The 13,338-nt window shown below is 37.1% G+C and overlaps 1 protein-coding gene across 1 annotated transcript in view; it reads left to right on the plus strand.

Moving 5' to 3' along the window:
- The window catches only part of Lrrc34 (leucine rich repeat containing 34), a 29,700-nt gene extending 24,388 nt beyond the window's left edge, over positions 1-5,312 (plus strand). Inside the window, exons 8-11 of the mRNA XM_055626123.1 lie at positions 743-897; positions 1,238-1,393; positions 2,491-2,617; positions 5,109-5,312. Coding sequence (XP_055482098.1) covers positions 743-897; positions 1,238-1,393; positions 2,491-2,617; positions 5,109-5,312 — 642 coding nt within the window. The remainder of the gene's footprint in view (positions 1-742; positions 898-1,237; positions 1,394-2,490; positions 2,618-5,108) is intronic.
- Positions 5,313-13,338: the final 8,026 nt, after the last annotated feature.

Genomic DNA, 13,338 nt, shown 5'->3' on the forward strand with positions numbered 1-13,338 from the left:
TCATTTGGAACTACACATAGCGATCGGTACAGTCGCTAAGTTATTAGTATAGGCTACATGGTGAGACCTGGCCTACTTCCTTGTGCTACATACGCACACACACACATACACACACACAATACACACAATGATATGATTTTGGGTAGTAACAGTGTTTTTTTTTTTTAGATGCCATATGAAATATGGACGACAGTTTTTTTTGTTTGTGGGGTCCCTGTGTGTCTGAAGTGTTTGCATGTGTATGTGATGAGTGTGTATGCCTATGAAGGTGCATGCAGAGGCCAGAGCAGGAAATCAGAGCTCTTCTTAATTATTTTCTGCATTATTGCATTCAGACAAGGATTTTCACCGAACATAAAGTTCACTGTTGGTGTTAAGCTAAGTGGACATGAGCTCCCAGGATCTGCCTGTCTTTTCCAGCAACAATGAGGTTCCAGGAATATGTGGCTATGACTGGCTCCTATATGGACAATGGGAATTTGAACTCAGGTACTCACTACTGAGTGAGCCATATCTCCAGCCCTAATCTAGGAGTCTTAATATAATATTTCTAACAAGGTAATTTTAGGCCAAATGTGGTGACACTAGCCTGCTGGAGGCTGTGGCAACAGAGACAAAGTTTGGGCTACATAATGAGACCCTGTACCAAGAAACAAAATATTCACCTAACTTTATTTTCCTAATATCTAAAAATGGACATGTCATACTTCATAATCAGTAACAAGATTTTATCTATTTTTAGGAAGAGTCTACAGTCCACATAGGCCAAATGTTGAAACAAAATCATGTCCTTATTGAACTACATTTATGTAAACACGATATGAAAAACTTTGGTATACAACAACTATGCAATGCACTGTATCTGAACTGTAGCCTACGCTACCTTGATGTCAGCTGGTAAGTGACAATGCCGAGATTAACTCTTAAGGACAGTTTACAAAAAAGTTCACAGTACGTAAGACACATCTGTTAGATATTCTTTTTGATAATGGAAGTTAGAACTTGTTGATCAAGTTTTATTATAAGGGTTAGGATTTCTTAGGTTAGCTTATACCGTAATATATCTGCAATAACTTTACTGCTAGCCCGATGGGAGAACTATTTCATGGTGAATTTTCTTTCTTGGATGTTGTGCAAATGAAAAGTGAAAGCTTACTATATGTTTTGAAGTACCTTTTGAATGTCAGAATAATATCTTGTGTTTTAAAAATATTGCTAAATGTGCTTCCTTCCCCAGCAATAAAATAACTCGTGATGGAATGGTGTATTTGGCTGATGTTCTGAAACGCAACACTACTCTGGAAGTAATAGATCTTTCTTTTAACAGAATAGAAAACACAGGCGCAAACTACCTCAGTGAAACTCTAACTTCCCACAACAGGAGTCTTAAAGCGTTAGTATGGTTTTATTATTTAACCAAAGCAAAAAGTTCTAAGTAGTATCTTTTAAAAAATTGGGGTAAATCTAATAGGATAATTGTGTACTCAAATTCATGACAAAATCTTTATTTCTCATTTTATTTATGGATATGTGTTTGCTTGCTTGTTTGTACATGCACTGAATGCATGCTCACAGAAGCCAGAAGAGGGAATCAGATCTCCTGGTACTGGAGTTAGAGATGGTTGTGAGCTACCTGAGTGGGTGCTGGGACCAGAACCGGGTCCTCTGCAAAGACATTTTCTTAGCTGCTGAGCCATCTTTCCAGACCCTTATTTATTCCAAATTCTAAAATTGATAACCACTTAACATGATTACTTATGTTTGTAATCTACTCAAACACTTACCAAATAGGGGTTGGAGAGATGGTTCAGTGGTTATGAGCACTGGCTGCTCTTCCAGAGGTTGTGAGTTCAATTCCCAGCACTCAAATGGTGGCTTACACCATCTACAATGGGATCCAATGCCCTTTTCTAGAGTACATCCATACATGCAGACAAAGCACCCAAATATATAAGTAAATCTTTTTGAGAGTTTCTCTGTATAACCCTGAATGTCCTGGAAAACACTCTGTAGACCAGGCTGGCCTCAAACTCAGAGATCACCTGCCTCTACCTCCCAAGTGCTGGATCAAAGTCATGTACCACCACTGCCTGGCTGCATAAATAAATCTTAAAATAAAATATAAGGAAAAAGCAAAAAAGGCATCATTTCAAAATGTAGGTACCTTTTCTAGATATATTCTGGGGTTGGAGAGATGACTCAGAGGTTAAAAGCACTGGCTGTTCTTCCAAAGGTCCTGAGTTCAATTCCCAGTAACCACATGGTGGCTCATAACCATCTATAGTGAGATCTGCTGCCCTCTTCTGGCATGCAGGCAGAGTACTGTACAAATAAATAAATCTATATAAAAAAAGAATACAGGTTCCTTGGATTAAAGAACATACACAGTTACCAATTTAAACACTGTAATAAAATAGATTTAATAAACACTGATGCTCATTTATATATTTGTTATGGGACTTCAGATTGCCATTATCTTTTTTCCTGCAGATTATCTGTAGTCAGCAACAAGATAGAGGGAGAAGGGCTCGTTGCACTTGCACGATCAATGAAAACAAACTCTGTTTTAACTAGGATCTACATTTGGGGAAACAAATTCAATGAGGCTACGTGTGTGGTAAGTGCTTTCAACTCAGGCCTTTGTTGGGCTCTTCTCAGATACCTGTAAGTTCCTTCTATAAATGATTTCAAAGAATGGTGTCACACTATACTTTGGGTGATTTTTAACTTGAACCCTAAAAAGTAGCTGTTAGGAAAGATATTAGTAGCCATACACAAGTATTAAGGATCACTGCATCACCCATTTTTTTTTCAATTCCTCCAAATTAAAAAAAAAAAAAATTGATTTGCTGTAGAAAAGTTCTTAATGTGTCTTGAAATATCCCCATATCTCTGGGATGAAGCCTACTTGATCATGGTGGATGATCCTTTTGATGTGTTCTTGAATTTAATTTCCAAGTATTTTACTGAGAATTTTTTCATCTATCGATAAAGGGTATTGATCTGTAACTGTCTTTGTTGAGTCTTTATGTGGTTTAGGTATTAGGGTAACTGTGTCCTCATTAAAAGAATTAAGCAATGGTCCTTCTAATTTATGGAATGGTTTGGGTGTTGACTTTCATTCTTCTTTGAAATTCTGGTAGAATTCTGTGCTAAACCCATCTGGTCCTAGGCATTTTTGGGTTAGAAGACTTTGTTTTAAACGGATTTTTTTAAAATGTATTTTATGTATATGGTTGTTTTTGTCTGCATGTACATATGCCAGAAGAGGGCATTGGATACTAAAGGACTACAGTTACAGATGGTTGTAACCTGCCATGTGGACGTTGGGAATTGAACTCAGGACCTCTAGAAGAGTAACCAGTACTCTTAACTGCTGAACCATCTGTCTAGGTCCCGCTTAGGAAGGCCTTTAATTACTGCTTATATTTTACTATAGGCTATAGATCTGATTAAATTACCTATCTGATCTTGATTTAATTTTGGTATGTGGTATATATCAAGAATTTATCTTCTTTTAAATTTTCCAATTTGGTGCAGCACAGATTTTTAAAGTATGTTTTTATGATTCTCTGGATTTCCTCAGTGTCTGTTGTTCCCTTTTCATCTCTAATTTTATTAATTTGGATAAGGGTTTGTCAATCTTATGTTCTTAAAGAGCCAACTCTGTTTCACTGAGTCTCTGTATTGGTTGTTGTTTTTATTTTATTGGCAGTTTGAGTATTTCCTGCCATCTAGTCCTTCTGAATGTTATTTCTTTTTTTGTGTGTGCCATTAAATTACAAACAGGAGGTCTCTCCAATTTTTTAATATAGGCATTTAGTGTTATGAACTTGCCTCTTCGAACTGTTTTCATTGTGTCTCCTAGTTTTGGGTATGTTGTGTTTTCATTTTCATTCAATTACAAATTTTTTTAATTTCCTTTTTGACTTCTGTCTTGACCTACTTTTCATTTGTAGCATGTTGTTCAATTTCTGCTGTTAATATTTAGCTTTAATCTCTGGTGATCAGATAGGACGCACGGTGTTATTTCAATTTTTATTTCTGTTGAGACCTGCTTTGTGCCAAGTATGTGGTCAATTCTGGAGAAAGTTCCATGAGCTGCTGAGAATCATACTACTTTACAGACAGAAAGCATAGTGACAAAAAGCTTTTCATTTGAAAAAGAGAGGAGAAAAAAAAAAAAAGCATAAGGTTTGTGAAAGGACTAAAAATAAAATATGTAGTGCCCTAAAAATTACCCATAGTTTTCAGAAAAACACCCAGGTCCTTTAGGATCCCACATAGCACAGGCTGTATGCAGACTCTGGAACTCAGGACACTGGAGAACTACAACAGCCAGCAAGCCAAAACTTGGAAATCTTTTCATGTCAAAATTTCTGCTTTTTTTTTCTTCTACAATGGCAACTTTATTGACCAAGCAGCTCACAGTGTATATTATGCCCTTAACCCATCCGCTAAGAAGCCATAGGGATAGCCATATGGATACAACAAAGAAAATTCTAAATAAGTAAATAAATAAATAAAAAGCTCACAATCTAATCATATGGAAAAATTTTAAACTAAAGTTTCATATTGACTTCAGAGGATTCATCAACTGAATTCCAGATGGAACTGCTTATTTTTATTTCTTTATTTTGAGATGTAAGTCCTACTGATCAGATTTGACAGAGGCAGGAATATAGCCCACCTGGTCTTGAACCCGAGTGTCCTCTTGCCTCAGCCTCTGCAGTGCTGAGAATTACTGGCATATGCCAACACACAGGGCTCTCCACTCTTTTAAGAGTACTTGAAAAATCTGACCATGGGTCACAGCACTGGTGTTATATGGAATGAACTCAGAGATTCACACACACACAAAACTTATATATGGAAAACCTATATGCCTTATAGGTTAAAACTTAGAAATCAGTTTTATAATGTTATACTTTATGTATAATTAAATAAAGTTTACTTATACTAACTGGAATAATACTAAAATTCAGCAATGTCATTAAAAATATTTTATTTTAACCTACAAAATTATAACTAAATTTAATATTATTTGTATAACCACTCTAAACTGAATAAGTATATTCCTAATTACACATTTTTTCTAAAACTTCTAGGCATATTCAGATTTGATAAGGAGTGGCCGGCTATTGTCAAATAATACAGATGTGGAGCCGTATACGGTGGATCAGCGTGTCTACCTCGCAGAGGTCTCCAATGGCCTTAAGCGGCATTACTATTGGACACCGACTTACAGAGACTCTTATAAAGAATCATCCTCTGCAGGCTATGCCCTTGTTCCTGTTGGCAAGCATCTATAAGAAACAAACTTGAAAACAGGTTTCTCTTATCATTTTTAGAGTAGTCTACTTTTTCTTTTATAAATTAGAGCAAGTTATTTTTATCAAATTTGTAAAACTTTGTGTAGTTGCCCACTGTTGAGGAAAAAAAACCAAACTGATTCTTAATATAGAGACTAAAATATCAACCATGAAGAAACCACGGAACTATAGTAATTCTTTTTATAATAAAAAACAAATAACAAACACAAAAAAACAGAGACAGTAAAATAATAAGGAAAGGTCACTACAGACATTTAACCAAAAGGTTATGGCAGAAATGATGCAGCTGGAAAATTCTCTGTGGATTTTAAGAGACTTCAAAGCTCAGAATTTCAAAAAGTATTCCATGTAGACTTTTAGGCATTACTTACAAGTGTTAACAATTTCACAAAAACAAGAAAATAAAGCTTCTTTGCACAGACAATGACTATTACATATCCTTTCTGTGCCTTGCTCTTATCCATCCAATATTAATGCAATTCACTCATGTTATTTAGTGTAGCTGTAGTCCATTTTCCATGGCCTTGAAGAATTGTCCCACCATATGCTTGGTAAGAATCTATAGGAATCTGGAAAGAGACAGCCTTCCAGGATTAGACATTCAAATATCCCTTACCAATATAGTTTGCTTGCTGTGTTCTCATTCTACTCCTATGTGCTACAGCAGGGCCAGAAGTTCATATTATTCTTCCAAGGGAGATGAAGAAGATGGCAGAAGGGACAGCAAGTAAGCTTGCCTGAGACTTCACTGGAACGTATGTGATCATCCTGCATTTGGCCCTACAGTGGGCTGCTACCACCTGTGTCTCCATGAAGACTCATATCCATGCGTGACTGAAGTGAAGGTAGTTCTGCAGACAACTACTAGTTCTGACAAGGGTAGGAAAATTTGATGACACACTTTTACTACTCAGAGGCCAGCAGAATGCAGAGACCCATTTATTCTGATGCAATTACGTCATTTAGGCCCCTTCATAATTTGGACACCATCTGAGAAATAAAAGGTAGACAGCATTCTTCCAAAAGATGACAGTAAGCTAAGAAGCTATTTTTCACTAGACTTACCGTTAAATAAGGACATGAGGAGATGTATAAGTTCTGTAGGAGAACTCCACTTCCTCTGTACATCTTAATTGTATAAATTCACAGCAAATTATATGACTTCTACTTCCCTTTTAGCAATTGACTTTTAATATCCTGCTTAAATATAATTGATTATAATCATGGATCATATTATACTAATAATGCTTCAACTCTGAAAGCAAAAAAAAAAAATCAGTGACATACTTTTAAAATATCTGATAATAAAGATGAAATAGCAATGGCTGAGAAATGCTTAAAGAAATTCTCAACATCCTTAGTCATCAGGGAAATGCAAATTGAAACTACTTTTAAGAGACTTCATCTTATAGCAGTCAGAATATGCAAGATCAATAAAACAAATGACAGCTCATCCTGGTGAGGATGTGGGATAGGGGAACACTTCTCATTGCTGATGGAAATGCAAACTTTTACAGCTCCTAGGAAATCAATGTGGTGGTTCCTCAGAAAGCAGGGGATACATGTCAAGATCTGGCTATACTACTGTAGGTTTATGCCAAGATCTGGCATATAGCTAAAGGACTACATCTTACTACAGAGATATCTGCTCAACCATGTTCATTGCTGCTCTATTCATAATAGGCAAAATTAGAAAGAGCCTAGATGTTCATCAGTGGATGAATGGACAATGAAAATATGGTACATTTAAAAAAATTATTTATTTTTTATTAATTATAGTTTATTCACTTTGTTTCCCAGCTGTAGCCCCTCCCTCATTCCCTCCCAATCTCACCCTCCTTCTTCTTCTCCTATGCCCCTCCTCTATTTCACCACTGATAGGGGAGGTCTTCCTTCCCTTCCCTCTAACCCTAGCCTATCAGGTCTCCTCAGAACTGGCTGCAATGTCTTCCTCTGTGGCCTGGCAAGGCTGCTCCCCACTCAGGGGGAGGTGATCAAAGAGTCAGCCACTGAGTTCATGTCAGAGACAGTCCCTGTTCCCATTACTAGGGAACCCACTTGGACACTGAACTGCCATGGGCTACATCTGAGCAGGGGTTCTAGGTTATCTCCATGTATCGTCCTTGTTTGGAGTATTAGTCTCAGGGAAGACTCCCATGCCCAGATTTTTTTGGTTCTGTTTCTCTCCTGTGCAATTCCTGTCCCTTCCAGGTCTTTCTATCTCCCCCTCCTTTCATAAGATTACCTGCACTCTGCTCAAAGTTTGGCTCTGAGTCTCACCATCTGCTTTGATACCCTGCTGGGTACAGTCTTTCAAAGGCTCTCTGTGGTAGGCTGCTGTCCTGTTCCTTGTCCTCTCCCTCATCCGATGTCCATCCCATTTGCCATTCTAAATGAAGATTGATCACCTTACCCAGGGTCCTCCTTCTTGCTTAGCTTCTTTAGCTGTACAGATTTTAGTATGTTTATCCTATATTATATGGCTAATATCTACTTCTGAGTGAGTATATACTATGTGTGTCTTTCTGCTTCTGGGTTACCTCACTCAAGATGATCTTCTCTAGTTCCCACCATTTGCCTGCAAATTTCATGATTTCCTTGTTTTTAATTGCTGAGTAGTATTCCATTGTGTAAATGTACCACAATTTCTGTATCCATTCCTCAACTGAGGGACATCTGGTTGTTTCCAGGTTCTGGCTATTACAAATAAAGCTGCTATGAACATTGCTGAGCATGTCCTTGTTGTATACCTGAGCATATTTTGGATATATGCCCAGGAGTGGTATAGCTGGATCTTGAGGTAGTACTATTCCTAATTGTCTGAGCAAAAGTTAAACAGCAACAAATCAAGTAATTAAATTAAAATGGGGTATAGAGCTAAACAGAGAATTCTCAATAGAGGAATATTGAATGGCAGAGAAACACTTAAAGAAATGCTCAACATCCTTAGCTATCAGGGAAATGCAAATTAAAATGACCCTGAGATTTCACCTTACACCATCAGAGTTGCTAAGACCAAAAACTCAAGTGAGAACACATGCTGGAGAGGATGTGGAGAAAGGGGAACCCTCCTCCATTGCTGGTGGGAATGTAAACTTGTATAACCACTTTGAAAATACGATATATTTATCCAACAGACTATTATTCAGCTGTTAAACAAAATTAGGAAATTCTTAGGTAAATATATGGAGCTAGAAAAAAAAATTCCTGAGATAACTCAGACTTCCAAAAGACAAATATGGTATGTTTTATCTTATATGTTACAATTGCTTTTCTTGCTCGTCAACTTGATTATATGTAGAATTAACTAAAGCTCAAGCAGCTGGGCACATCCATAAAGGGTTTTTCCTGACTGGATCATTTGAAGTCAGAAGACCCCCTTAACTCTGGGTCATACCTCTTGGTTATATAAAGGATGTGGAAGAGAAAGCCTTTGCTTTTTTCCTGCCTGCCTTCATTCTTGCTGGCAATTTCATTCCTTTGCTGGTTAGAGCCTAATTTTTCAGAATTCTGAGATAACCATTATTGAGCTAGGCAAACCACAGCTTATAAGCCACTCAAATAATCACTCCATCACTTGTTTTTCTAGAGGACCCTGACACATATGTGGATGTTAGCTTTAAAGCCTTTGATACATATGCTACAACCCACAGAACCAGAGGTTAGGTACCTAGTAAGGGACGAGTGGGGTGGGGGCGAGGAACTCCCAAGGAAAAAGGAATTGAATATATTAAGAGGTGGGGGGAACACAACTGGAGTAGAAAGGCTAGATGGGAAGGGGTGAGGAAGAGAGGAGTAAGGAAGGGAGTATGGGGAGGAACAACCAACACTAAGAGCCATTTGGGAACCCTACTCTAGAAATAGGTACATATATGAAATAAATCTAAATGCAGTCACCCAATCGGGGAAAAAATGCACCACCAAGTGAAACTTCAGTGCTGGGAATGAACTACATATAATTCAGTTGTTGGCCAAAGGGCCCTATGGAAACACCCAGAATAATTCAAGCTATTGCCAAGACTATTGATTGCTCGCCACAAACTGATGGTAGGCCTTTTTGCTGGAGACAACACGTCTATCTCATGGAACACAAAGAAGCCTAGCTGGTATCTAGCTAAAGGCTTTCTCCCTATTGACTAGTGTTCATGGTACTACACAGTACACTACTTGAGGAGAAAGGCAACCACACCCAGTCACAATCCCTTTGATCTATACCAGTGATCTGCCTACAAGGTATGATGGTGGCACAAACATGCTGGGGAGTAACCAACCACTCTCTGACTGGATTTAAGGCAGGTGTTCTTAACTTGCAGGTAGTGAGCCATTTGGGGGTCGAAAGACCCTTTCACAGGGTTCACTTAAGATCACCGAAAAACACAGATAATTCAAAACAGTAGCAAAATTACAGTTATGAAAATAATTTTATGATTGTGCAATTGTATTAAAGGGTCTCAGCATTGGAAAAGTTGTAAACAACTACTTGGTGGCCAAGAACTTGAGACTAGATAGGCCATGGACCTAGGGAAAGTAAGCCAAATATTATGGTTCTGCTAAAGAAACATAGTAACAAGATTACTACTATTTCTGCAACCCCCGCCCCAATTATCACTGTATCGTATATCACACAGCCATCTCAGAGAAGCTTCTTCTCACAATAGTTGGGAAGTAACAAAGAGACCCACAACTAGACAATATGAAGACAGACTTTGGAGCACACAGTCCTATACAGGCTGTCTTCACCAAACCCTCTTCTCAAGACTCAGGCAGCTATGTGGAAGAAGAGGTGGAAAGATTCTAAAAGCCCGAGGGGATAGATGACTCTTAAAGAAGTGTCCTCCAGATACAATAGGACTGATGGACATAAGAACCCAGAGACTAGGTAGCACACACAAAGCCACATAAGTTAAAGTCAGACATGGTCCAGGGAAGTAGACATGGGCTTCTACCCCTAACCAAGAAGGTATCTGCTACTGTCATCCATTTGTATATGGAAAATAGTTTCTCCAAGAGTATCACTTGGGTATGTTAGCCAGACTGAAGGATAGGCCTCATGCCCAGTAGTAGACAGTCAACACAAAAAGAACTCAATGGGATTTTTGTAGACTGTCTCAAAATGCTTTGTTTGGGTTATTTTCTTAGTGGTCTTTTTCTGTGTATTTTGGTTTCAGTTTGTATGTGTGAGAGTTTTTTGTTTTTTTAAAGAGAGGGAGAAAGAAAGGGCCTGGAGTTGGGTACAGGTAGGGAGGTGTGGAGGATCTGGGAGGAACTGGGACAGGAAGAGCATGATCATAATAGAATGTATGGGGGAAAAAAGAAAACCTCAACAATGCTGACCTTGTTTAGCCTCCATTCTCTCATTTTCATACTGTTCTATGAAACTGTTTTACTGTGTCCTGTTGTTTGAGACACGATTTGTTGCTTAAAACAGCTTTCTCCAGTACTCTTGACTTTATTCACTGACTTCAAGCCAATTCTGAAGGACCTCTATATTTACATATCTTACTTAACATGGCTGCATTTTCCAGCTCAGCTTCTTGAGAATCTGACCAGCTGTTTGCCTAAGGATTGATTCTCTGGTAGGTCAGCTGAGTCCACTAGTATGAAATCATGTTACAAACATGGATGTCTAATCTATGTCCTTAAATCAACTATGGTACCTTGTGACATCCCGGGCTATAAAATGTGGCCTAGCTAAGTCACCCTGCCCAAGTACTATTTCAAGTAAGTCAGTATGGATGCAGGGTTAGACATTTCTGTCTGTTACTTCTCTCTCTCTCTCTGCCTCTGCCTCCCTGAGTCTGGGATTATAGGCCTGCACCTGGCTTGTTACTTCCTTCTCGGTTGATACTTTCTGCATTCTGCCCAGCTTTTCAGTCAGCTATGTGTGAATTCCATCATTCATTTTATTTGCCTATCCAGGTGAACAATGACCCTTTCTTGAATGCATAACTTTCTTTTCTTAACTTCCTGGACTATACTGCTCAGCATTTCAGCTCAGTTTACTGCTACTAATCTTAGCTTTCTTGCTTAACTATACACTGAATGGAGTTATTTATGTACATTTTTTGGAAGGTTACTATGTTTATATGATAAATCGTTAAATACAACAAAGCTTTCATCAATAAGTCAGGGTTGAAGAGGGCAAAAGAACAGACTACACCATGGTCTCAAGACATTAACACAGAGTGTGGTGCGTAGGTATAATCCCAGGACAGAGGAGTTGAGGCAGGAAGATTACTGTGAATTCCAGGCTAATCTGGCTATTTAATAAATTCAATCTCAATACAGTGATACATAGTAAAACCTTGTCTCAAGACTAAAAAAACAAAGAAATCAAAATTCCAATAACTCAACTTAATTGTTATTCAAAACAGTGAGTGAAAATGCAGACTTAATCTTTTTATTTAGTGGTATTTCTAGCCAAAAAATAGACTAAAAATCTCCAGGTAAAAGATAAAAAATTATATTCAAGAACTTCATTTTAAATGCTTCTCAAAGGCATAGCACCAAGAAATGCTTAGGATTAGGATGACAGTTCCCAATGTTTGGTACATGCCGAAATCAACTGTAGGGCTTTTCTATAAACCTCTGCCCATTCTGCAACTCCTCCCACCCCATCACCATCTGACTCAGTAGATAAAATTGAAGTGGGCATGTATGTCATTAACTTTAAACTCCACTCTGATAGGAGTAAAGGCACTATATAACTATTGGCCTGGCATATTTTAAAAATTAGTGTATATAATTAACTACCTTCTTTAACTACTCTGATATTTGCCATTTTTGTAGGATTAAAACATACAGAAATGATAAACTACTTTTGCAATGAACACAGAACCTTCTTGAAAAAGCTTTCTTTTTCTTGTCTACTGAAATGATCCTAAGGAATTGAACATGAATAATATTTAACAGTAAAACTGATTTAATATATAACCTACAATTCCTTTTTTAAAAAGTTTAAAAGGTTACACTAAAATAAGATACAAATACAAAACAAAATTAGAAGATATATTCTAAAATATTCAGCATTTTAAAGAAAGACTTTGTCCTTCTGTAATAAACAATTAAGAATCTTTCTGAAAACAATGCATCATAGGAAAATAGTTAAAGAACTTAACTCAATGACTTCTTGTGTGAGACTGATTACCAGATACCTCTGAAGTATGTACACATTAAAATAAGTAACAGTGTAGTATTAAAAGATTATTAGAAGAATGACAAGGACACTCTGTAAGCGTTCTTCACATATAATTCTGGAAGAGCAAATGACGACTAAACCCCTATCAACTTAAAATAATTTTAGATATGCAGATTACACAAATTTAAAAAATAACCTTAACTATTCCATATTCCATTTACATGAAAAACACTGAAAATAACAAGTTGGGAGCTTTCAAATGCCAATTACCAAGTTAGGTGTTGCATGTCTGGATAATGAGGGAGGAAGACCTTGAGTGTAAAGCCACTTTAGCTTACACAGGAGTCCTAAGCCAGTCTGGGCTATGCAATGAGACCACCTCAAAATTTAAAGATAAATAAATGACAAAAAAAAAAAAAAAAAAAAAAGGACTATCTTTACATTTAAGGAAACTGGACAATTTTTTTTTTACCTCATATAGCTAAGACCTCATTATAACAGCTCTTAGAATTTTTTGCCTTAACTTTCCAGAATGTTGCGATTACAAGTATGTGCTACCATACCCAGTTAACTACAACACTTAAAAAATGTTCATTATATGCTTGGATTAATGAAGCTGTGAATTAAACACAACTTCTCCACTATGGCAAAGTTGTTAAAAAGGGTTGAGTCGTAATTTTCCTTAGATTTGTTACATTCCAGTATGTTTTTATTGATCTTAAACCAGAATAGATTAGTTAAACATTTTATACCTACAACATTTATTCAAACTCAGTATGTTCATTTAACATACACACTGATTTTTTTTAGCTAACTTAGAAAATAAGTTCATTATACAAAGGTGGAATTAATACTCTCTCCAGTTAA

The sequence above is a fragment of the Psammomys obesus genome, unplaced genomic scaffold (genome assembly GCF_907164565.1).
Source record: "Psammomys obesus unplaced genomic scaffold, mPsaObe1.curated_primary_1811, whole genome shotgun sequence".
Lineage (NCBI taxonomy): Eukaryota > Metazoa > Chordata > Mammalia > Rodentia > Muridae > Psammomys > Psammomys obesus.